The 23,865-nt window shown below is 40.6% G+C and overlaps 2 protein-coding genes across 7 annotated transcripts in view; one reads left to right on the plus strand and one right to left on the minus strand.

The window, feature by feature from the left end:
• SNX9 (sorting nexin 9) overlaps positions 1-23,865 on the minus strand; it is a 71,303-nt gene that overhangs the window by 42,538 nt on the left and 4,900 nt on the right. For 2 of the 6 annotated variants that reach the window (XM_036318220.1, XM_036318218.1), the window contains exon 2: positions 3,539-3,625. In XM_036318220.1, coding sequence (XP_036174113.1) covers positions 3,539-3,625 — 87 coding nt within the window. Of the gene's footprint in view, positions 1-3,538; positions 3,626-4,269; positions 4,321-5,695; positions 5,833-10,519; positions 10,552-23,865 lie in introns of those variants that run through there. The other 4 variants (XM_036318219.1, XM_036318216.1, XM_036318217.1 and 1 more) reach the window with 4 other exon arrangements.
• Positions 4,987-5,313, plus strand: LOC118660108 (small EDRK-rich factor 1-like). The gene has a single exon (XM_036317219.1). It carries the CDS (start codon positions 4,987-4,989, stop codon positions 5,311-5,313), a length of 327 nt encoding a protein of 108 aa, XP_036173112.1.

Consider the following 23,865-nt stretch of genomic DNA (forward strand, 5'->3'; position numbering starts at 1 on the left):
TGAGGTGGAAACGGTGCGGTGAGCTCCAGAGGCTTTGCACATTTCAGACTGCTTTCCCCTAACAGAGCTGCTACGTGAACACATCTGCGTTGCTAGATGACGAAGACAAGGCCCAATCTGCCTGTTGCCCCATCTAAAGCCAGCCTACCCCCAGCAGGAACACTGCCAGTCCCGTGAGCGAGTGAAACCATGTCACCCAGGGGCCCAGCCCAGTGCAGGTGACCTCAGGCTCATGAATACGTGAGCGAGTGAAACCATGTTACCCAGGGGCCAGCCCAGTGCCAGGTGACCTCAGGCTCATGAATACGTGAGCGAGTAAAACCATGTCACCCAGGGCCCTGCCCAGTGCCAGGTGACCTCAGGCTCACGAAGAAGCCCAGGCTGGTAGAACTATCCAGCTGACTTGTAGACTCCTGAGCAACAACAAATGGTTGTCTGTTTTAGTCACTAAGCTCTGAGATTGCCTATTATTTAGGAAAAGCTAACTAATTGATCCATGGGTTCCTTAGTTAGCTCTTCTGATAAATAATATTAATACAATAAATAATAAAGTACTCTATACCAAGATTCCTGTGTTTCAATCTATTATTCTCAGCAAAAACCCATTTCCCCCCTTAAAATAGTAAGAGTTGTCTTAAGTTCATAAATTGTGCCCTAATCCTATATAATAAAGAGGTAATATGCAAATTGGCCCTCACAAGATGGCTGCCTACGACCAGGCAGGCAGGGGGGGTTAGTGAGGGATGACCAAACGACTGAACAAGCAGGCTGCATGGGGTGACCAGGCTGGCAGGGGGGCAGTAAGAGGTGGCCAGGCCAGTGGGGGTTGGGGGAGCAGTTGGGGGTGACCAGGCTGGTGGGGGGGCAGGGGCAGTTAGGGGCGGCCAGGCAGGCAGGCAGGTGAGCAATTAGGAGCCAGCAGTCCAGGATTGTGAGAGGGATGTTCGAGGGGTCCCAGATTGAAGAGGGTGCAGGCTGGGCTGAAGGGACAGCCCGCCCCCCTGTGCACAAATTTTGTGCACTGGGCCTCTAGTTATTTAATAATTACCTGAATCTTGCCCTAACCAGTTTGGTTCAGCAGATAGAATGGCAGCCTGTGGACTCAAGGGTCCCAGGTTCGATTCCAGTCAAGGGCATGTACCTTGGTTTCGGGCACATCCCCAGTAGGGAGTGTGCAGGAGGCAGCTGATAGATGTTTCTCTCTCATTGATGTTTCTGACTCTCTATCCCTCTCCCTTCCTCTCTGTAAAAAATCAATAAAATATATTTTTAAAAAATTACCTGAATCTAGATAAAACATTTTTCATTCTTTTAAAAAAATTACTCTAAGCCACAACTCTGTCCATTTTTGACAACAGCAACTTAAAGACATTACTATTTTTCTAAGATATGAAGAATATGTCTTCATTAAAAAAATTAGGTAGATAAAAGAATCAAAATTTCATCAATGATTTAAAAATAGAATCCATTTACTTATATACACCTAGCATCCTATATAATAAAGATGTAATATGCAAATGGTCGTTACGCCATGAAGCGTAATGACCAACCGCGTAACAACTGGATCACGGATCAGCAGGAGGGCCGGGCAGCGAGCTACAAGCGGGCGGTGGAGAGCTACAGGAGGGGGCAGGGCAGCAAGCTATGAGGGGGGGCCGAGGGGGAGGGGGGCGGGAGGAACCACAGGAGGGTGGGGAGGCGAGCAGGGAGCTACTGGAGGGCGGCAGTGAGCTACTGGTGCAGGGCTACTAGTATTTTATAAAACCACATATACTTTTTCTACCCAGTAATTCATTTTTGTACCTAAGGCAGATTTTAAAATAGGTGTAAAAATACTATCACTATTAAGAAACCACCATCCTCCTCTCGGGCATCCCCGTCCTTCCCCGCTCTTTGTGCTGCAGTCCTCCCCCTCCTGGGGGAACACCTGCATCTCCTTCCTTCTCCTGAGTGCCCTCGGCCTTCCTGTCGGAGAGTCCAGGGAGCCAGCCCAATCCAGCCTCCTCTCCAGCTCTGCATTTCCACTTTTAAACTGATGCAGCCCCCGTTAATTATTTTCTATTCTTTAAACTCAACATATCTAAAGTAAACTCATTCCATCTTTCTTCCTGACTTACATACATTAATAAGCCTTAGGCGTAAAGGACAAAAACCTCAGGGGTCCTTGACTCTCTTCTCACCAACAGTATCTAATCAGGCCCAAGTCCCCTGGGTCTGACTCTCCACAGCCTCCTATATCAATTTTCTTTCAACTTTTATTGCTATGACTCAAAGTCATGTCCCTCGATTCCAATTCATTCCATATACCTCTACTAGATTATTTTCCTCAAAGTGCATGTCTCACCACCAATCACAAAAACACCTGCCAACACCACCAATCACAAAAAACAAGCAAAACCCTTAAATGAATCCACTACTCAACAAATGAGCCCAGAATCTGTGTAGGGCCTGGCACACAAGTCCTGTCTGCTTTGGCTCTAAGAGCCCATTTTCCTAGCCTGTCTCCTACTGGTCTATACATACCTGTGCTCCTGGGACACTGGTATCCATGCAGTGTCCCCAGCAGAGAAGAAAAGCAGAAGCTTAGAGGCCAAACAGATGTGGCTTTGAACCCTTGTTTTGTCACTTACAAGCAGAATGACCTTGGACAAGTTACTTAACTTCTCTAAGTCTCATCACCCTCATTTGCAAAAAGAGATGAAAAATACTGACTCATAGAGTTCATGGGGAAAATACAATAAAGAAAATAGGCACAGAACTTAGCCAAACACCTGACGCATAGGTTGTCAGTATGTTGCTGCGACTTCTAAGAAATACTGAGTACTTTCTAATTTCAGCACCTTTGATCTGGCTGGGATCCGGCTAGGATTTCTATCTGATGAAACCCTACCCAGCTATCTTGACTTACTCCATGTTTATAAAATATTCTTGCCCTGGCTGGTGTTGCTCGGTGGTTAAAGCCTCAGCCCATACACCAAAGGGTCCCAGGCTCCATTTCCGGTCAAGGGCGTGTACCTGGGTTGCAGGTTCCCTCCCCACTCCTGGTCAGGGCAGCAACCAATCGATGTGTTTTTCTCACACTGATTTCTCTCTATCTCTGTCTGTCTCTGTCTCTCTCTCTCTCACCCTCCCTCCCTCCCTCCCCCCACCTTTCACTCTGAAAAAGCAATGGAAAAAACATCCTCTGGTGAGGATTAACAAAAAAAATAAATAAATAAAATCTTAAAAATAAGTCCTTAAGGGACAATTCGATTTAAATGCAATAGTTCTCGCCGAAACTGGTTTGGCTCAGTGGATAGAGCGTCGGCCTGCGGACTGAAAGGTCCCAGGTTCGATTCCGGTCAGGGGCATGTACCTGGGTTGCGGGCATATCCCCGGTGGGAGATGTGCAGGAGGCAGCTGATCGATGTTTCTCTCTCATCGATGCTTCTAACTCTCTATCTCTCTCCCTTCCTCTCTGTAAAAAATCAATAAAAATACATTAAAAAATAAATAAATAAATAAATAAATAAATAAATAAATGCAATAGTTCTCTTACCGGATTTGTAATTGTGATGATTTCTCCTTCACTAACTGTCAGTTCATTATTTCCAGGTTCGGCAGCAAAATCATACAAAACCCGAGCCTGTTGGGAGTGGAAAGGAAAAGAAGTTACAAATGTAAACTTCGTAAAAAAACCAACAACCTTTAAGTTCCTTTTGTATACATGCTGGTATGAACAGACACCACATGACAGTGGCCGCCATGTTTGGGGAGAAAGCAGGCATATTACCAAAATGATTCAGAGTCCAGTTCTGTTTTGGAAACAGGAGAAGGTCTGCATTTAGAGACTGGCTCCCCAAAAGTCCTCAAAACACACCCATTTCATCCAGGGGAAAAAGGGATGCCCCTCCTTTCCAGGAGGTAAGAAGTAGCAATCCAGACATTGCTCACTATGGGAACTCACTCTCAGGGACCAAAGAGAAATACAGAGACACAAATATGGAGACAACTGCAAGTCAGACATCTTTAGAGTTTTCCCTTGCCACTAAAACTCTCAACATTCTTTATCTAGAGCCACTGGGATGAATCCTGATACTGCATTTTCCCAGACAAGTAAACTCAGAATGCAGGATACACACTGCATTCTTGTTCTACCATATTACCCACTGTACAATGACTCATAGGGCTGTGGAGACTGGCCAGTAATTTTCAAACATTTTCCTGCAATGAAATCTTAATTTCTCAGAAAACATCTGAGGGTTCAAAGAGAATCCTTGAGGCACCAACCCAGAAATGTGAGTTCCTTGGAATATTGCCACACATGTATTCTGAGAGAATCACTGTTGAAAAAAATGCATGTGTATTATAGATCATAAAAATATATATATCTTGCCCTAGCTGGTTTTGCTCAGTGGATAGAGCATCAACCCATGGACTAAAGGGTCCTGGGTTTGATTCTGGTAAAGGGCACATGCCTCGGCCGCAGGCTCGATCCCTGGTCCCTGTCAGGGTGTGTGCGGGAGGCAGCGATGATGTGTCTCTCCCCCTCCCTTCCACCTTCTCTAAAAATCAATGGGAAAATATCCTCAGGTGAGGACTAACAACAACAAACAAACAAAACCCCCCTTTTAAACCATTTCAAATGCTATAGAAATGCCTTTCACGGACTGTCTCACAAAAAGAAGTCCATCTTATAAATCGAGGCTCACCCACATCTAGAGATATATGGTTTATTTTTAAAGTAACTGTCCTAAGAGGCAAACTGAAGTTTACCCCAGGGCTAGTCAAACAGGGCGGATGGAACGGCATTCACTTCAGGAATATCTACCGCACACCTCCCATAGGCTGAGACCTGTGCGAGGCTCCGAGCTCGCCAGTGCGCCTTCTCACACTTGCTTAACGATGCCGGAAATCCTTATCACAAGGATTAAGCATTCACAGCTAGTAATAAAAGACAAGGGAAAAACCTAAATACTCATTTTCAAGGACATCAAAAATAATAAGATGTGCTCTTCCGGGCTCGTGTGGTGGTCGGCATGGCCCGTGAGTGTGCGGACAGGCTGGGGAAGCGGCAGGGAAGCCGGCGGGTCACCCAGGCAGGGCCGGCAGGCGCGGAGCCAGGGGCCGGCGGGGACAGCAGAGAGGGACGGTGGGCATCAACGAGAACTTGCCCGCCAGAAAAACATGAAGAAATCCCAGGAAATTAGCAAGGGAAAAAGAAAAGAGGATAGCTTGACTGCCTCTCGGAGCAAACAGAGAGACTCTGAGATCATGCAACGAAAGCAGAAAGCAGCTAACGAGAAGAAGTCTACGCAGACAAGAGAAAAATGATGACTGACAATTTGGAAAATCTGGGTGCTACTGCCAACCGGGTGTATTATAAGCTCTACGATCAAGATTTTGTAGAGTGAACAGTCATTACATATGTTACAACATATCTTTATAAAAACTATTTTAAACTTTACCTTTCAGAACCATTCTTCAAAGAATAAAACACTAACCATGCATGTGAAAAAAATAATAATAAGATGGACTGATGGGTGAATATGTGATAAAGCAGGTATAATAAATGCTATTTATAGAATCTAGATGGTGGGTTTATGGTGTTCAATGAAAAATGATTTCAACTTTTCTACATGTTTGAGAGTTTTCATAATAAAATGTTGGAAAGAAACAAATGGTAGTGCATAGCGTGTCAGTGAAGAAACGGCACCTGATTCCTTACTTCCATCTTTACGGAGAGGCTGGGAAGGGGATGGGAAGAATGGACTGCAGGCAGAGATTCTGGAAGCATTCGTTTTCCTTAGGTCATTTCAAGCACAACAAAACTGTGCTGAGGGTTGTTTCTCCTATAGCTGCAAAAGTACAAGAATTCTGCTTGTCATGTTGTGGAATATTTTTCAAAAACATGTCATACCAATCTCAATCCGTCGTGCAAAGAGGGCAGACATGAGATAAATGGGTGAGGCGGGTCCTCCCCTGTCAGGAGGGTCCCAGAGCCAGGACACACCCCTCAGCACAGCAAGCTTCCTAGGGAGGGGTCTGGTATGCTGACAAGAGCCAGATGTTTTCTTATTATTCCTTAAGAATCCCAGTTAACAATTTTTTTAATCCCACTAACTCCAACTAATCCCCAAATACAGAATACCAAAGCCTCTTTACCAAATTTACAACTTGGTAAAACAGAATGTCAAAAACAAAAACAAAAACTGGAAACTCTTACACATTTAAATGTTACTAAACATGCCCTAACCGGTTTGGCTCAGTGGATAGAACATCAGCCTGCAGACTCAAGGGTCCCAGGTTCGATTCTGGTCAAGGGCATGTACCTTGGTTTCGGGCACATCCTCAGTGGGGGGTGTGCAGGAGGCAGCTGATCGATGTTTCTCTTTCACTGATGTTTCTAACTCTCTATCCCTCTCCCTTCCTCTCTGTAAAAAATCAATAAAATATATTTTAAAAAAATAAATAAATGTTACTAAACATTTATCCAAGGCAAAAATGTATATAAACATTGTAGGGTTATTTAAAACACTGATCAATACTTTTTTAAATCTAGAGTTGTCTCTTAAAAATTAGAAATGAGAATAATTTTGGAGAAAACAAATATTTCAAAGGCACATCCCCAAATGAGCATAATAGGCCAACAGAAAAATAACTGAATGTTCAGCCTAGAGGAGCAACTTTTCTCTTCTCTTCTCTTCTCTTCTCTTCTCTTCTCTTCTCTTCTCTTCTCTTCTCTCTCTCTCTTTTCTTTTCTTCCTTTCTTTCTTTCTTTTCTTGTTTTCTCTCTTTTCTAAAGAACTGTACATTTTACTTTTCAATTAGTTTACATATAATATTATTGCGTGTTAGTTTCAGGTGCACAGCATAGCAGTTAGACAATCACATACTTCATAAAGTGGTCCCCCTGATATTTCAAGTGCTCACCTGGCACCACACCAAGTTAGTACAGCATTAGGGACTCTATTCCCTATGCTCCACTTTATCCCCCTGTGACTATTGTGTAACTGCCAATTTGTGCTTCTTAATCCCTTCACCTTTATCACCCAACACCCAAGCTTCCTCCCCTCTGGCAACCACCAGTATGCTCTGTGTTTATGAGTCTGTTTTCATTTTGTTTGTATATTTTGGAGGATCAATTATTCTTCTACAGCTTAAGTAAGAACCAGAACGCATTCTAATAGACCCTGAGAGCATTACTGTATTACATCATTAATATAGATGTATTTGTCCCTATTATAAATGTTAAGGCTTCAATGCTTTTCAGTTCATATCAATCCATGATTTCAATCACTTTAAATTCTGGCTTGTGCTTATTCTGTTATTTTGAATCAAATACAGAATTTTAAATATCTCTACGATTTCATCCTGTTAGACTCAGCCCACTGCTTCTACCTACTAATGAGTTTTCTGAATTCTGAAGCCACTAATTTATCCCTTATCCTTTCCTGCTGAGTCATCAGAAAGCCCGGGATAAGCATGCTTTCCATAGTTTGACCTGCTTCATTAATAAACTGTTAAAATATGGTAGCCAGGGAGCCAAGAGAGCCGCTAGAGATAAGAAATTCTCCAATTAATTACCATGTTTTGGGTATGGTACTCTTACAATTTCCAAAGAAGAAAATAAAGTTAGTCTATTTCTTTAAATGTTCACAAGTAGCATGTTTAATAATTCATTCAAGAATCTATTCAAGCCCTGGCCCATATGGCTCAGTTATTGGAGCATTGTCCCGTACACCAAAAGGTTATGGGTTCAATTTCCAGTCAGGGCACATACCTAGGTTACGGGTTTGATCACCCCATTGGGGGCTCTAGGGGAGGCAACCAATTGATGTTTCTATCTAAGATTCAATAAAAACATATCATCAGGTGAGGATTAAAAAAATAAATGGGAAAAAAAAAGATGATTAGAAGGCAGAATCTGTATTAAGGGCTATATATTCCTGCAGGGAATTCCTCATTCTGAGTACTGTGGTTTTCACTGTATATAAACATAATATACTTTCACAACAAGGACAAAAGCAATATAATGAAGTTAAAAAATGAAAAGTTAAAAAATGTTCCTCTTTGCCAAAGGATACAAATGCCAACAGATCTGAAAGTACCTTAAAGTACCTTCAAAACATTATGCATTTGACACATGTTTGCACATCAACACAAAACCACTTACAACCACAGTACATAAACTCTTCTACAGGTCATATTCCATTTACTCTTAGTTCTCTTCATATCAGCATATTTACCTTCTCTTTATCACACTGGCAAGGTTACTACTAACCTCCAGGGCAAAGCACACGAAAACCTACCTCGCTGTGGTTAAGAAAATAACTTCACTCCCACCCCAAATTAAAATAGCTTTATTATTTTCCTGATTGTAAAAAAACATGTACATGGTCACACACACACACACACACACACACACACACACACACACACACACGCTTTTCGAACCCCAAAGACGACTGGTAGAGAACTTATATGCACGCCCAGTAACAGTGTCTGTCTAAGCTGCCACCTCCCAGGCCCCAGTATTGTGTACTGAATGTTTTCCATTCCTCCCACAAAAGGGGAGGAAATGTAATTATTGGCAACACAGCAATTAAGCTGGCTTTGAAACCAGACCATGCAGGTTCAACTAGGCTGAATTCCTTAAAGCTAAAAGTCTCTGTCTGAAATTCCTCAAGAATAAGATAAGGATAACAGCATAAGCCTTGTGACACGAATGATAAATAGGGTAATAAATATAAAGCACTTAGAACAGTGGCTGGCACAAAGAGCCCCCCAAATGTTAGTGGTTGTAACCTTTGGATTTTTTAAATACACACCCACACACATATTGCATATGCTAAAAATCATTGTATAGCTTTCCTCTTTCCAGCCACCAAAGGCTCTGGAACTAGCCTTGGAGCTCAAGGGAAAGAGCTGAGGGCCAGGTTACTTATTCCCACAAAAGGTGGTTCTGGAATCTGTTACTTCACCACATCGCTCAAGAACCAGATCCACCTGGGGGTTGGGGTTGTCAACCCCAACAACCCCTCCACTCCTGTGTAGTGTGTATGGTGGGAAGAGTTTACCCAGCAATGTTAATTATGATGTCCACAAGGACTCCCTCACCCTCAGTCATTTAAAAAAATATTAGAACAGATCAATTTTAAAATAAATAGGCAAAAATCAAGTTTCCCTGTAAATACTTTGATAAAAAAAATAATAGGAAGGATATTCCCAATAGCAACAAAAACAAAATAGAAAAGAAGAGATAGCCAAAAGCATAAAGAATTTACTGAAGAAAGCCTATCAATATATCACACCATGTCCCTGAGAATAAGGTGCAACACCATAAAGATGTCTGTTTATAAATAAATTGCAATTCATCCAAAATCCCAAGGATGCTCAATGACCTCAGGGAGAATTTCAACAAAGAGATAGCAAACATAAAAAATGGAGATAGAAACAAAAAGTAACCAATCAGAAATGAAGAATACAGTAACTAAAATGGAGAGTACATTAGAGGAAATCCGCAGATTAGATGAAACAGAGGACAGGATCAGCGATTTGGAGGATAAGGTAGCAGAAAACACCCAGTCAGTACAGCAAAAAGAACCCAAAATAATGAAGACAGCATAAGGAACTGCTAGGACAACATCAAGCATACCCCTTTCACATCATAGGAGTACCAGAAGGAGGAAAGAAACGGCAACAAATTAAAAACCTATCTGAAGAAATGATGATGGAAAACTTCCCTTACCTGGCCAAGGCAACAGCATACACAAGCCTAGGAAGTGCATGAGTCCCAAATAAGATGAACCCAAAGAGGCTCGTACCAAGACACATCATAATTAAAGAAACCAAAGGTTAAAGACAAAGAGAGAATCTGAAAAGCAGCAAAAGAAAGCAGTTAACTACAAGGGATCTCCCAGACTGTCACATAATTTCTCAACAGAAACTTTGCAGACTAGAAAAGATTGGGATGAAATATTCAAAGTAATGAAAAGGAAGGACCTATAACCAAGACAACAAACTACCCAGCAAAGCTATCATTTAGAATTGAAGGACAAATAAAAAGCTTCTCAGATAAGAAAACATTAAAAGTTTATCACCACCACTCTATTGTAAGAAATGTGAAAGGGACACCTTTTAGAAGAAAACAAGGTAAGAAAATATAAATAATAAAATGTCAATTACTATAATCTATCAACAATTACTTTAAATGTAAACAAATTAAATATTCTAATCAAAAGACAGGGTGGCTGAATAGATAAGAAAACAAGGCCCTTACATATGCTGCCTACAAGAGACTCACTTCAGATATAAAGATACACACAGACTGAACACAAAGGGATGGAAAAGGATATTTCATGAATATAAAAATAAATTTTAAAAAACTGGGGTGGCCCTATGTTCATAGCAGCACAATTTACCATAGCTAAGATTTGGAAACAGCCTAAATGCCCATCAGCAGATGAGTGGATTAGAAAACTATCGTACATCTACATAATGGAATACTGCACTGCTATAAAAAAGAAGGAATTCTTACCATTTGCAGCAGCATGGATGGAACTGGAGAGCATTATGCTAAGTGAAATAAGCCAGGCAGTGAAAGAAAAATACCACATGATCTCACTCATCTATGGATAATGAACAAAAAGATAGATACAGAGGCAGAGAAGCATCTAACAGACTGTCAAATTATGGTGGGAAGGCTGGGGAATGTTGGGGGGGGGGGGGAGAGATCAATAGAAGGACTTTATGCATGCATATAAGCATAACCAATGGACACAAGACACTGGGGAGGTGGGGTAAGGGCATGTGCCGGGGAGGTAGGGGAGGCCGGGGGAAGGTCAATGGGGGGAAAAAGGAGAAATATGTACTACTATTTGTAGTACTTTAAACAAGAAAAAAAAAAATAAATAAATAAATAAATAAATAATTGGGGTGGCAATACTTATACCAGACAACATAGACTTTAATATATTTTTATTGATTTCAGAGCAGAAGGGAGAGGGAGAGATAGAAACATCAATGATGAGAGTGAATCATTGATCAGCTGCCTCCTGCATCCCCATACTGGGAATCAAGCCCACAACCTGGGTATGTGACCTGACTGGGAATCAAACCGTGACCCCCTGGTTCATAGGTCGACACTCAAACACCGAGCCACGCAGGCCAGGGTACAAAATAGACTTTTAAAAAGGCTGTAACAAGAGATAAAGACCCAGCAATTCTACTTCTGGATGTTTATCTGAAGAAACTCAAAACACTTAATTCAAAGACATATGCATCCATATGCTCACTGCAGCATTATTTACAACTAGAGGCCCAGTGCATGAGATTTGTGCACTGGTGTGTGTGTGTGTGGGGGGGTGTCCCTCAGCCTGGCCTGCGCCCTCTCACAGTCTGGGAGACCTCGGGGGATGTCCGACTGACGGCAGAGGCCCGCTCCCCGGACATCCTTAGCGCTGCCGTGGAGGTGGGAGAGGCGCCTGCCACTGCCACTGCCGCTGTGCTCGTCAGCGGTAAGCCCGGCTCCTGCGTTGAGCGTCTGCCCCCTGGTGGTCAGTGCAGGTCATAGCGACCCGTCGTCCACCGTTCAGTCGATTTGCATATTAGCCTTTTATTATTTAAGATAGGCAAGATATGGAAGCAACTTAAGTGTCCATCAATAGATGAATGGATAAGAAGAGGTGGTACATATACATAATAAAATATTACTCCGCCATAAAAAAAGAATGAAATTTTGCATCTGCAACAACATGGATAACCTAGAGGATTTTATGCGAAGAGAAATACTAGGTGTACCGGTTAATAATAGTGGATTTTGTAATCAAAGAAAACACGATAATTTCAAGAGAAACATCAAAAGTGCATTATTCAAAGTAATGTCCATCGCTAGCTACACATTTCCCCATCTTTCAGGTAATTGGTGGAGACCGTCCCAATAGAACTTTTCTTGTTTTGAGGCAAAACATTCAGAGACCCAATTTTCCACTTCTTCGTATGTTTTGAAGTGCTGCTCAGAAAGCGCGTGTGCCATCGATTGGAACAAGTTGTCATCTGAAGGAGCAAGGTCTGGTGAACACGGAGGGTGGGTTCATACTTCCCAGGCAAGATCTTTTAACGTGTCTTTTTTTTTTTTTAATATATTTTATTGATTTTTTACAGAGAAGAAGGGAGAGAGATGAGAGTCAGAAACATCAATGAGAGAGAAACATCGATCAGCTGCCTCCTGCACTGGTTTTGAAGTGTGTGATGGTGCATCATCATGAAGCAAAATTACTTTGCCGTGTCTTCTGGAACATTCTGGCCATTTCATGATCAAAATTAATGGTTTCACCTGGTTTTAGAAGCTCATAATACACCACACCTTCCTGATCCCACCAAACACAGAGCATTGTCTTATTCCTGAAGCGATTTGGCCTTGCAGTCGATGTTGATGGTTGACCTGGATCAACCCATGATTTTGTGCATTTGGGATTCTCAAAATCCACTTTTCATCGCCAGTCACAATTTGATGCAAAAAAGACTTTTCTTTTGTGCCATTGAAGCAACATTTTACTGATGACTTTTCGGTTTTCCATTTGTCTTTCGTTCAGTTGATGTGGCAGCCATTTTCCTTATTTAAAATCTTCCCCATTGCTTGTAAATGATCGGAAATTGTTTGCTGAGCAACGTTTAATCTTTCAGCAAGCTGTTTTTGAGTTTGACATGCATCTTCATCCAATAATATTTGTAATTGTTGGTCTTCAAACTTTTTCGGTTGACCTGGACTTTGTCTTTCACATTAAAATCATCACTTTTAAAGCATTTAAACCAGCGTTCACAAGATCTTGAGATGGAGCATGTTCACCATAAGCTTCCCGAAGTATTCAGTAGCACTTTTCTTCAACATAAAGTAATGAATTAAAACTTCCCGCTAATGCTCTTTTTTTGGCACAAAATTCGATATTTTTAAGTGTAAAAATATCTATGATGTTAACACCTTCAGCAAATTTGACATATGCAGTTTTGAAGCTTGTTGTCAATACAACAAAATAGCATACATATCAAATCACATATATATCAAGATATGTGTAACTCCATCTATTGAAAAAAATCTGCATTATTAACCAGTACACCTAGTTAAGTCAGAGAATGACAAACACCATATGATTTCACTTATATATGGAATCTAAAAATCAAACGAACAAACAAAAACACACAAATCCTAGCCACAGAGAACATTCTGATGGTTGCCATATGGGAAAGGGTTGGGGGATAGGTGAAAAAGGCAAAGGAATTAAGAAGTACAAATTGGTATTTAAAAAACAGTCATGGATGTAAAGTACAGCACCCGGAATACAGTCAAAAATACTGTAATAACTATGTTGTCAGATGGGCACTAGATTTATTGGAGTGATCACTTTGTAAGTTATATAAATGTCTAATTGCTATGTTGTACACCTGAAATAAAATATTGTACAGCAACTGTAACTTAAAAACTAAAAAAAAAAGTTAAAAATACAATTAAACTACTCAGAATATGCTTCTTCTTAAGGTAATCTATATAAAGACACATATAACTGGGTTGCACAAGGAATATGAGTGTCTGCTTTAAACTGAATATTTGGATGAAGGCCAGTACTCTTAACTATGACTTATTTTTATTTTTAATTTTTGTTAATTCTCACCCAAGGATATTTTTTCCATTGCTTTTTAGAGAGAGTGGAGGAGAGGGAGAGAGAAAGATCGATGTGAGAGAGACATAAACTGGTTGCTTCCCACATGCACCCAGCCCGGGGTCAGGGATCAAACTTGCGACCCAGGTACATGCTCTCGATCTGGAATCGAAGCCTGGAGTCTTCGGTGTGTGTGTGCCAACGCTCTACCACTGAGCACACTGGCCAGAGCATTAACTATGATTTATTTTTATCAGTGGTTCCTCTTTAGGAAAATTTCTCTTCTAGATTCATACAGCTAATATAAAACTCACCACAGAACTACAGCTGGCTTTTATAGTATCACAGTGTAAGATTAAAGATAGAGAAAAAAAAAGATTGCCAAAGAGAATTAAGTTAGCAAAATAAAATACAATTTGAGCTAACTTAATGTTTATTATACCAAAAACAGAAGAATGGATTACACTTAATCAAATGAAGAGATTTAGATTAAATGGCAACCAAGAGATGGGAAAAGATTACAGAATGAGGGATCCGTTACATGGGAAAATTGAGAAGCCAGAAAAGCTCCTTGGAGGGGTCCTAACTGGAAATGCGCCTCTGACCAGGTTTTGCCAGCATCTGCTTTTCCCTTTGCAGTGAGTCCTTCCTGCACACGAATAAACATCACAAAAAGGGAAAGCCACCAAGTAGAAAGAAGAACAGTGAGGTGGGCGAAGCATCTCAGGCATGAGGCACCTCAGCTATGTCCTTACTCAGTTTTCAAAACAACCCTAAGAAGGTGGTATTGCTGTTTTGCAGGAAGTCACCTGTCTTGAGGTAGAATGAGCAACACACGAAGAACTGGAATCTTAACCCAGCTCTCAGCCCTACACCTTCTGTGATGTCAGTTATCCTGGGGCTGATCCTGTCCTGACCCCTTAACTGACCTGGCCACGGTGTTTCCTTCACCCAGTCAACTCCGCACACTGCCGGTAAAGGCTCTCTTGATAAAACAGGCATCATGCCACATATGGAAAACTCCTAACGATTCCTGATTATCTAGGATCAAGTTCACATTCATTTTCTGGTGTTTAGATCCTCCAAAACCTAACCCCATCCTAAAAATCTAACCCTATCTCCCACTCCACAATACCACCCTCCCCAGCAGAGCACTTTCTTTTCTCACCTAGAGTGACACCACTGGAATCAACACTGGTGTGCTCACAACGTTCACACCCTCTGCTGCCCTCTCTACTAGCTAACCCTCCCTCATTTTGCCAAGTAACACCGCGTTCAGCTCCAGGGACAGATCTAGGCCTGATTAGCCTCAGCCAGTGTTTCTCAACAGTGGTGCAATTAGCATTGGGGCCAACAAAGGGCAATTCTTTATATTCTTTATTTTGGGACTACCCTGCACATTAGAAGTTTAACATCCCTGCACGAAACAGGATAGGTTCTGGCATAATTAGAGTGACTCGTTTGCCTACCCTCACAGAGCTAAAAAGTAGTAAAGCCGAGACTGCAACCCAGGACTGTCTCCGGGTAAAGCCTGGGCCCTTCCTTCCAGGACACCCAGGTGGCTCGCAGCTCTTACTCAAAAAATCAGCTACTGAACAGCTACTACTGATCACGCCAGGATATGAAAACACACGAGGAAGAGCCACCACCCTCAATGGCCGATGGGAAAGAGAAGTAGTTACAAGAGAAAGTGGTGTGATAAACAGAATGCACAGCAGAGCAAAGCCCAGTGGGCAGGCGGGGAAGGAGGGAATAGGCAGAGAAAGCAGGGAGAGGCTATTCTGAGCCTTAATGATTTGGTCACTGTCTTTTATTTTCTTATTCCCTCAAGGACAGAGACTATGCTTGTCTTTACTTCTATCTCTACAGTAAACCTAGTTGTTTTACTGCAAATACCAGTAAGCCCTTTTAGGCTCCCTACACTTGTAAGATCCTCTAAATTTAAAGAGCTATGATGTTTTCTTTATACCACAGTATTTCAGTAAACTACATTGTTATTTTTTAGATAACTGTTTAAGATCCATTTTCACTGAAAATGTCAGAAACACCTCTGATACATCATGATACAGCACAGATACTGATTTACTAACAGCAGCTGATCCAGTTGAAACAGTAAAGAACAAATACTCTTTGTGTTTCTAAAATCTTATTTTTAAGGGTATATACTAAAATATTTATCATTAAGTAATATCTGAGATTTGCTTCAAAATAACGAAGGAAGGGGAAAATAGAAGAGGAAGGTGAGAGGAAATAAAATGGGCCAGGAGTTGATAATTATTCAGACTGGTGATATGTACAGACGAGGCTCAATGTACTTACTATTTTACTTTTGTCTATGGTTGGAATTTTTATAAATAGTTAAAATAAAAAATATTGAATCATGCCAAATGTTTAGACAATATCTTTAATAAAACTCACTGCCGTGGAAGTTTTAACCACAAATCATATACAATTTCAATAATATGTTTCATACAAAAAAATTACAATCAAAAGAATAAAAATTCATTAAATCTCGAAGTCCTAAGCCAGGATGGTACCATCTCTTCTAAAGCCCATGAGAACATTGTGACCGGGACCGCTAAGGAAGCAGCACTGCCCGCGAGTGGGCGCATGCCTGCCGTCCATGCATCCGTGTAGCCTGAGCCCACTGGGAAAGCAGCATGGCTCCCAGGTCACAGGAAATTATGCATGAGGATCAGGGCTTTGGCATTTATGCTGAGTGAGATGCAAAACTATTGAAGGGCTTCAACACACCTAGATTGACATATTTTTTTAAGAGTTGATCTTGCTTTTATTGGCCAAAGCTAACTGTGGGGAGGTAATGCTCTGTTCATTTTTATATCAGACTTAAGTATTATTTCATCCCTTCTTGAAACTTAATTGATTTTATCTAATTAAAGTGACACTACGAAAATCCCGAGCTCCATTTAAGCCAGTTGATGTGAGAGCTACAAAAGGATTAATAGACTATCTTTTTACTTTATATCTGAGGAATATCCCAGTCAAATCAGTTGAAAATAATTTTTAAATGAAAATTTTAAAATCTCTTAAATACTAAATTTTGGATTCTATTTGATAGAAAATTTTAGATCACATTTCCTGGAAATACTGAAAGTAAATGCAGGGGCTGTCAAAGTAGGTTCACAGCTGTAATATTCTTTAAGTTAGGAGAGTTATGGGCCAGCTAAAGACATGTAGTGGTATCATGCCCCAGATTTTCTAGCGATGCCAATGTGCTTCTTATCTCATTCACACTCCTGTCCTCGATGCCTCTAACATTCTCACTCATTTTTATCTTGTTTTGATGTATGAAAGGTAATTTACCAGAATTAGCAAGGCACACCATATCAATAGCAAAAGAATTAAACTCAATTGCCAGATATCCAGATTTGGGAAACTGGGTGACTGGTGACTTTAGTGACGTTTGGGATAAGAGTCAGTTTGAAGCCCTAGCTGGTTTGGCTCAGTGGATAGAGCATCAGCCTGCGGAGTGAAGGGTCCCAGGTTCAATTCTGGTCAAGGGCACATGCCTGGATTGTGGGCTCGATTCCCAGTGTGGGTGTGCAGGAGGAAGCCGATCAATGATTCTCTCTCATCACTGATGTTTCTATCTCTCTCTTCCTCTCCCTTCCTCTCTGAAATCAATACAAATATATTTTTAAAAAAGAGTCAGTTCGAAAAGTTCATCACTTCCGTAAGAGTAACTTGAAATTAGAAAAACTTATTAAAGCTCCCTGAATACAGTCAAGGTAGACCCTAGATCTTGGGGTCTAACAGATCCCAGTTTATAGCGCTGTTTCTTAAAATATTTGCATTGATTTCAGAGAGGAAAGGAGAGGGAGAGACAGATAAAAACATCAATGAAGAGAGAGAATCATCGATAGGCTGCCTCCTGCACTCCCCACACTAGGTACCTAGCCCTCAACCCAGGCATGTGCCCTGACCTGGAATTGAACCGTGACTTCCTAGTTCAAAGGTTGACGTTCAACCACTGTGCCACACCGGCCGGGGCACAAAATAGGCTGTGGCCTCTTTACTGACATAAAGTCATTTTTACTCTTAAGTTTCCAATGACAGTGAATGCAGGAAAACAGATTAGAGACTCATTTTTGACACATCAACAAAAAGGCTGTAAAAAATCTTAAATTTAACTCTTGACTCTAAATCTCATGAAGGTGAAGAAAGTACAGAAATGACTTAAACAAAAACAAAAATACTGTTGCTGACCAACCGATTAGCTGCTCTGCTTCCTCTCGGGTTCTGAGAGAAGGGTGCAGAGAGGCAGGTAAAATTACAAATGTATTTACAAAGCTGCAATTTTTAGGATACTCAGGTTCAGTGGTGGTTATTCAGTAAGTTTTCAGTTGTTTTTAAAAGTTAAAAAAATACTTTTTTCTCCTTTGGAAAGTAAGAAAATATGGTGCTTAAGTAAAATAAATATCTAAGTTTCTACTTGTAATACTGAATTTATTTGCTTTTTTTTTACTTTTTCTGTTGACATGCCACTTATAAATTAAAAGCATTAATTAAAAACATTTTTTCATCTTAGTAAATTCAAAACAAATTAACAGAAGGTGGATAAGTTTAGGATTCTGCTTTAGATGCCTGGTTGGTGACAATAAGTTTTTAAATTAAAAAAAAAAATGAACTTGTTTTCTTATTACTAAAACCATAAATATTCATTATTCAAAATCTTGAGAATACAAGACAGGCTAAAAGCTGAAAAATAAGTTAAGGGCAGCCACCATGAGAGAAACAATGACTATTAGCACATATTTCTACATTTTCAAGCCCTCTTCTGTGAATCTGCATTAGAAAATACACGTAACCTGGCATTTAACTGGTACATTTTAAACAGCTCAATAATTTCTGAATGTCACCTCTCTTAGGCAAGGATCCAAACCGTAGCTGCCTTACTTCGAGCAGCAGGAGGCACACAGGAGCTACTGCAATGTCTGTTAAATTGAGTATTTGGGACCCCACAGGACAGGCTGGACTTGCAGACTGGAGATGAACGAGGTACTTTAAAAGAGACTGATGTGATAGAATAAGCGTTAAATCCAAGCAATGGATTAAAGGGGAAAAGACATTCAAGACTCCGCTCCTCTGAAAGCCTTGCTGGCTTGAGGGGCGCCAGGAGCCCCCACTCCTCTAGGACACTACAACTGCGGTGGTGTGTGTGCCCTCTGAGGGCAAGGACAAGGCCTGTCAGGTGACATCCAGGAGCCGAGGGCCTGACATTCAGCGTTCAAATGAAGGAGTCAGCGAGTGATGACTGACGGGGTAATAGCGCCCAGAAGAAAGCTGCATCTTTCGCCCTCGTTAACTTATCCGCTCTCTGACTTCATGAACCACAAACAGGTGACTTTTGGATCCTGTCCCTGCAGGTAATACCACTACCTGACTCGATTTTCAGACACTAAAAATAGCTTAGAAGAACTCAGTCATGCTGAGTAACATCCTTAAGCACTGTACTTACAGTGGCTAAAAATGAATAAATGGGCTAATCTAACAGGTGTGTTTTTAAAAATCAAAAGGGGAGAAGATGTACCAATTAGAAAGTGAAATGCCCACAGTTTGTTATTTTGATCACCTGACATCAGGTTTGGTTTCAATTAAAATGCTTAACTTTGTCTTTTTCTTCCAAAAATAGATTAACCCTTTGTGTGCACATCTTCTATTCCTTCACAATCTATTATAAAGATGCTCTAACTTGGATTTTGTTTTGGCAAACACAGCAGGCTGATACGTTAACCACCATCACAGTGAAACACTGAAATACTGAATATTAAAAGCAAAAGACACACACACACACACACACACACACACACACACACACAAAGATGTACCTTTTTAAAAAATATATATTTTATTGATTTTTTACAGAGAGGAAGGGAGAGGGATAGAGAGCTAGAAACATCGATGAGAGACAAACATCGATCAGCTGCCTCCTGCACATCCCACACTGGGGATGTGACCGCAACCAAGGTACATGCCCTTGACTGGAATCGAACCTGGGACCTTTCAGTCCGCAGGCTGACGCTCTATCCACTGAGCCAAATCAGTCAGGGCAAATATGCACCTTTTAAAACACATTTCTGAGTCAGCACAAAAGGAAAGGATCTGGAGAGGTCATGGGAAAGTGAGAGCAGAAACCCTGGGAGAAAGATGTGCTGAGGTAGGCTTCTACCCTAGGAGTCTCCTCCAAACCCTGGAGACCTTGTCTGGATCTATACTCTGAATGCTGTACTGGGGGAGGGCAGGACTCCTGTACTGAGCTAGAAGCTGGGGCCCCCGGGGACCAAAACATAGGGTAAAAGAGAAGAACCTCTTGTGCAAAAGGGAACAGCAAGGAAACTTATCACTGACACAGAGTAGGGGAACAAGGGGAAATTTCCACTGAGCTCTGAGGCCCACATTCATGCTACGCAGTATGGCTGGAAACAGGGAGCCAGGAATGAAGTTGGAGTGGCCCCAAGGATGTAGCATCCCCAGGAGAACGGCATAAGCAAAGACAAATTCTCTCTGGAGTGACTTCAGTATAGATATTAAAATTCTCTCAGATGACATTCCAAGGAAAATGAGCAACTCACAGAAAAAAATAAAATAAATAATAAGACACACCAGAAAACAAGGCACCATGAGTGAGAATGAACAGAAGAAACAGATGGTCAAATTAGAACTCAGATATTAGAATTACCAGACACAAACAATAAATGCTTATTATGCTTAAGTGAGGCTTAAAAATGTGAGGAAAGAATGAGAGACTATAAAGAATGACCAAGCAGATTTGAAATAGAATCAAATATAATATCTAAAACCAGAATATAACTAAAAACTAACGGTATGGATAAAACAGCAGATTAGGCCCAACTTAAAAAAAAAAAAAAAGAAAAGAGCAGTGACCTGTCCTTTTTTCAGTTGGGTAAGAGTCAAAAGAAATTACAGTAAATTAAGTAAAACCTCAGTATAACCGACTAACTCGGGCGAGGGGGTGCCTTAGTTAAGCCGAAAGTCCGTTATATGGGACTGCACAGATGTGGAACATCTGTAGCATCACAGAAAGTACGCTACATAATAAAGTAGGTTTTCTGAATGCATATGTTAAAAAATTGACAAATTGATTAGTTTACCTGTTTTTACTTATGTAGACACATTTGTGTAATTAAAATTGTGTATGCTTGAAAAGTTTAATTTCACAGAAAAGTTTTCTATATGTATTACTGTAATTTTAAATTTATACTGAATAGGTCTAGCAAATGTGTGCATTCACCAGTCATGGAGAATAAACAAATGCACATGGCAGGGACATGGTTTAGTGCACGTCAGAAAACCAGCCAGCACGTTTTAAAACTGCTGCAGAAAGTCTAGTGCGATGCAATATGATCATGTGCTAATCATTTGTCAAACATCGTTTATAAGTGTAGTGACTCTTGGATTTAAATATGTAGACTATAGGTGTAGATATGTAATAATAACTTACGTCAGTGAAGTTACTACAGTGTTTTCTCCAACATATGGCCTATTTGCTAAAATTTGTTAAAAATAACAGTGAGTTGATAACAAAAAAAAACCCTGTTAATTTAGTTATAAGCTAATCTTGGTTAAAAGCATTTCAAAATAAGCAGGATGTTAATTTTCACATATGACAGACATATGGACCGGAAATTTTGTCCATTAAACCTGAAGTCCATTAAATTGAGATCTGCAAAATCAAGGGTTTACTGCATCCAGAATGCAACACAAAGAAAACATAACAGGTTGAGAGTAAAGAAATTATATGTCTGTTGGACATTTTCATGCTAATTAGAGTTCCAGAAAAAGAGAATAGGAGCGAGGCAATATTCATGAAATAATAATTACTGGGAATTTTCTACGACTGTGATTCCCAATACAGTAGCCATTAGCCACACACGGCTATTTAAATTAAGAATCAAAACAAAGTTCCTCAGTCACAATGACCACATTTCAAGTCCTTATTGGCCACATGAGGCAGGCGGCTGCCATATAGGACTGCACAGAGAACATTTGCAGCATCACAGAAAGTTCTACTGAACTGCGCTGCTCTAGAGCTCCTGAAAGACCCAAGACACCCATTAAATCCCACGCTGTGTAATAAAATCCACACATGACACACACTGTGAAACTGCAAAATACTAAAGACACAGAGAAGGTCTTCAAAACAGGCAGAGGAGAGTCAGACCATCTCTAAAGGAACAATCTTAGATGGCTAACTTCTTAGCAGTAACTTTGAAAGCGAGTAAAAACAGGTGAATAATACCTTTGAACAGGCCAAGAGAAAATACTATCTGAACCTAGAAAACTACATTTCAAGAATAAGGCAAAATATATTTTCACACATAAGAAATTTATCAACACCGAATCTTCCCTAACGGAAATTTCAAAGAATTCACTTTAGGCAGAAAGAAAATTACCCCAGAAAGAACTGGAATATAAAAAGGAATAGTAAGCACAAATATGGTAAAATGTGATGAAATCTAAACAAACGTTAATTATAAGAAAAATTAAAATAATATATAATTTGTGGTGGAAAAGAGAGAATTCAAATACCAGGCAATAACTAGCTTTTGGGGGGAAGAGGGCAATAATATTGAGTAATTTCAGACTTTAACTTAGAAGTGGCAACACACATTCTATGATAACCACTGAAAAAAAGGCAGTATGTCGGACAAACCTTCCAAAAAGTTGAGAAGGGGAAGAAAAAGAAGTAAAATAAAAGGGGGGCGGGGTTTCAATTGGGGGTGGGGAGGGGTGTTCAATCAATCTATAAGATGGTAGCCAGAAATCCAAACACATCAGTAAACACAAATAAAAGCAGAGAAAACTTTCTAGCTTCAAAGATTGCCAGACTAGATAAAAGGGGAAAATTATGCTACAGGCTTTTATAGCAGGCAAATATTTACCAAAAGAAAACCAATGAAACCACATTAACTTTAGACAAAATGGTCTTCAAGAAAAAAAAAAAGTATTATAATGAGCATTACTTCATAATGATAAAAATAAAAAGTTCAAGTCACCTGGAAGATAATACTAATTCTAAACTCAAGAGATTTTTAAAAATCCACCATTTTAACATGTCCATCAAGTACACAAAAGGTCACTTAGATACACCAGACCAAGAAGAGTTAGTAAGAACACAGATGTGAAAGGCATAACTAATATAAGTTCAATTTAATGGGCACACACAGAATACACACACGTGTGCCAATTAGGGTATATACACTGTATATACATATATATATATATATATATATATATATATATATATACACATATATATATATATAGTGCACAAGTGGAATATTTCTGCTTATATGCGAGGTACAAAGTTAGCCTCAACAAATTTTCAGATATAGTATTAGTATCAATCAGATTATCTGATCACAATGCAATTTAGAAATTATTAAAAGACTAGGAGCAATCCTATACTTCTAAAACTTAAACATACTTTTGGGCTTCCAGTCAAGAAGGCGGAGTAGGCAAATGCTGTGCTCACCTCCTCCCACAACCACATCAAAATTACGGCTAAAATACAGAACCCTCATTGAGAACCACCTGAAGTCTAGCTGAACAGAAGTCTTATAACTAAGGATATCAGAGGAAGCCCTGTTGAGCCTGGAGACACAAAATGGGCTGGTCACCCACTCAAATATGGAAGTTAAAAATCAGGAGGAATCTCTCTGCTGTGGAAGTCACCCCTGAGGAGTGAGGGTCCCAGCCTCACAAAAGAACCCCCAGCCCAGGGTCCCAGTGCCAGGAAGAGAAGTCCCCATAACTTCTGGCTGGTAAAAACCAGTGAGGACTGCCCTGCCGCTATGGCTCAGTGGTTGAGCATCAGGGGGTCACAGTTCAATTCCCAGTAAGGGCACATGCCTGGGTTGTGGGCACATGCCTGGGGATGCAGGAGGCAGCCAATCAATGATTCTCTCTCATCACTGATGTTTCTAGCTCCCTCTCCCTCTCCATTCCTCTCTGAAATCAATAAAAGTATGTTAAAAACCAAACCAAACCAAACCCAGTGGCGACTGTAGCTGAGACAGAGGGCTGCTGGGGTCTCAGGCATTCCTCTTAAAGGGGCTGCTCTGACTTTACTCGGACTAATTCCCTCTGAGCTCCAGCACTGGGGCAGCAGCTTGAAAGGTACCAGGGACATGTAGGGAGGAACTGAATTGTCTGGCTTTAGGCAAGGGCTGGAGGAGCCCTTTCT

Source organism: Myotis myotis, unplaced genomic scaffold (genome assembly GCF_014108235.1).
Source record: "Myotis myotis isolate mMyoMyo1 unplaced genomic scaffold, mMyoMyo1.p scaffold_m19_p_7, whole genome shotgun sequence".
Taxonomy (NCBI): domain Eukaryota; kingdom Metazoa; phylum Chordata; class Mammalia; order Chiroptera; family Vespertilionidae; genus Myotis; species Myotis myotis.

Excerpts from the sequence above, each read along its gene's own strand:
- LOC118660108 (XM_036317219.1), top strand. The coding sequence starts at position 4,987 with ATGTGCTCTTCCGGGCTCGTGTGGTGGTCGGCATGGCCCGTGAGTGTG.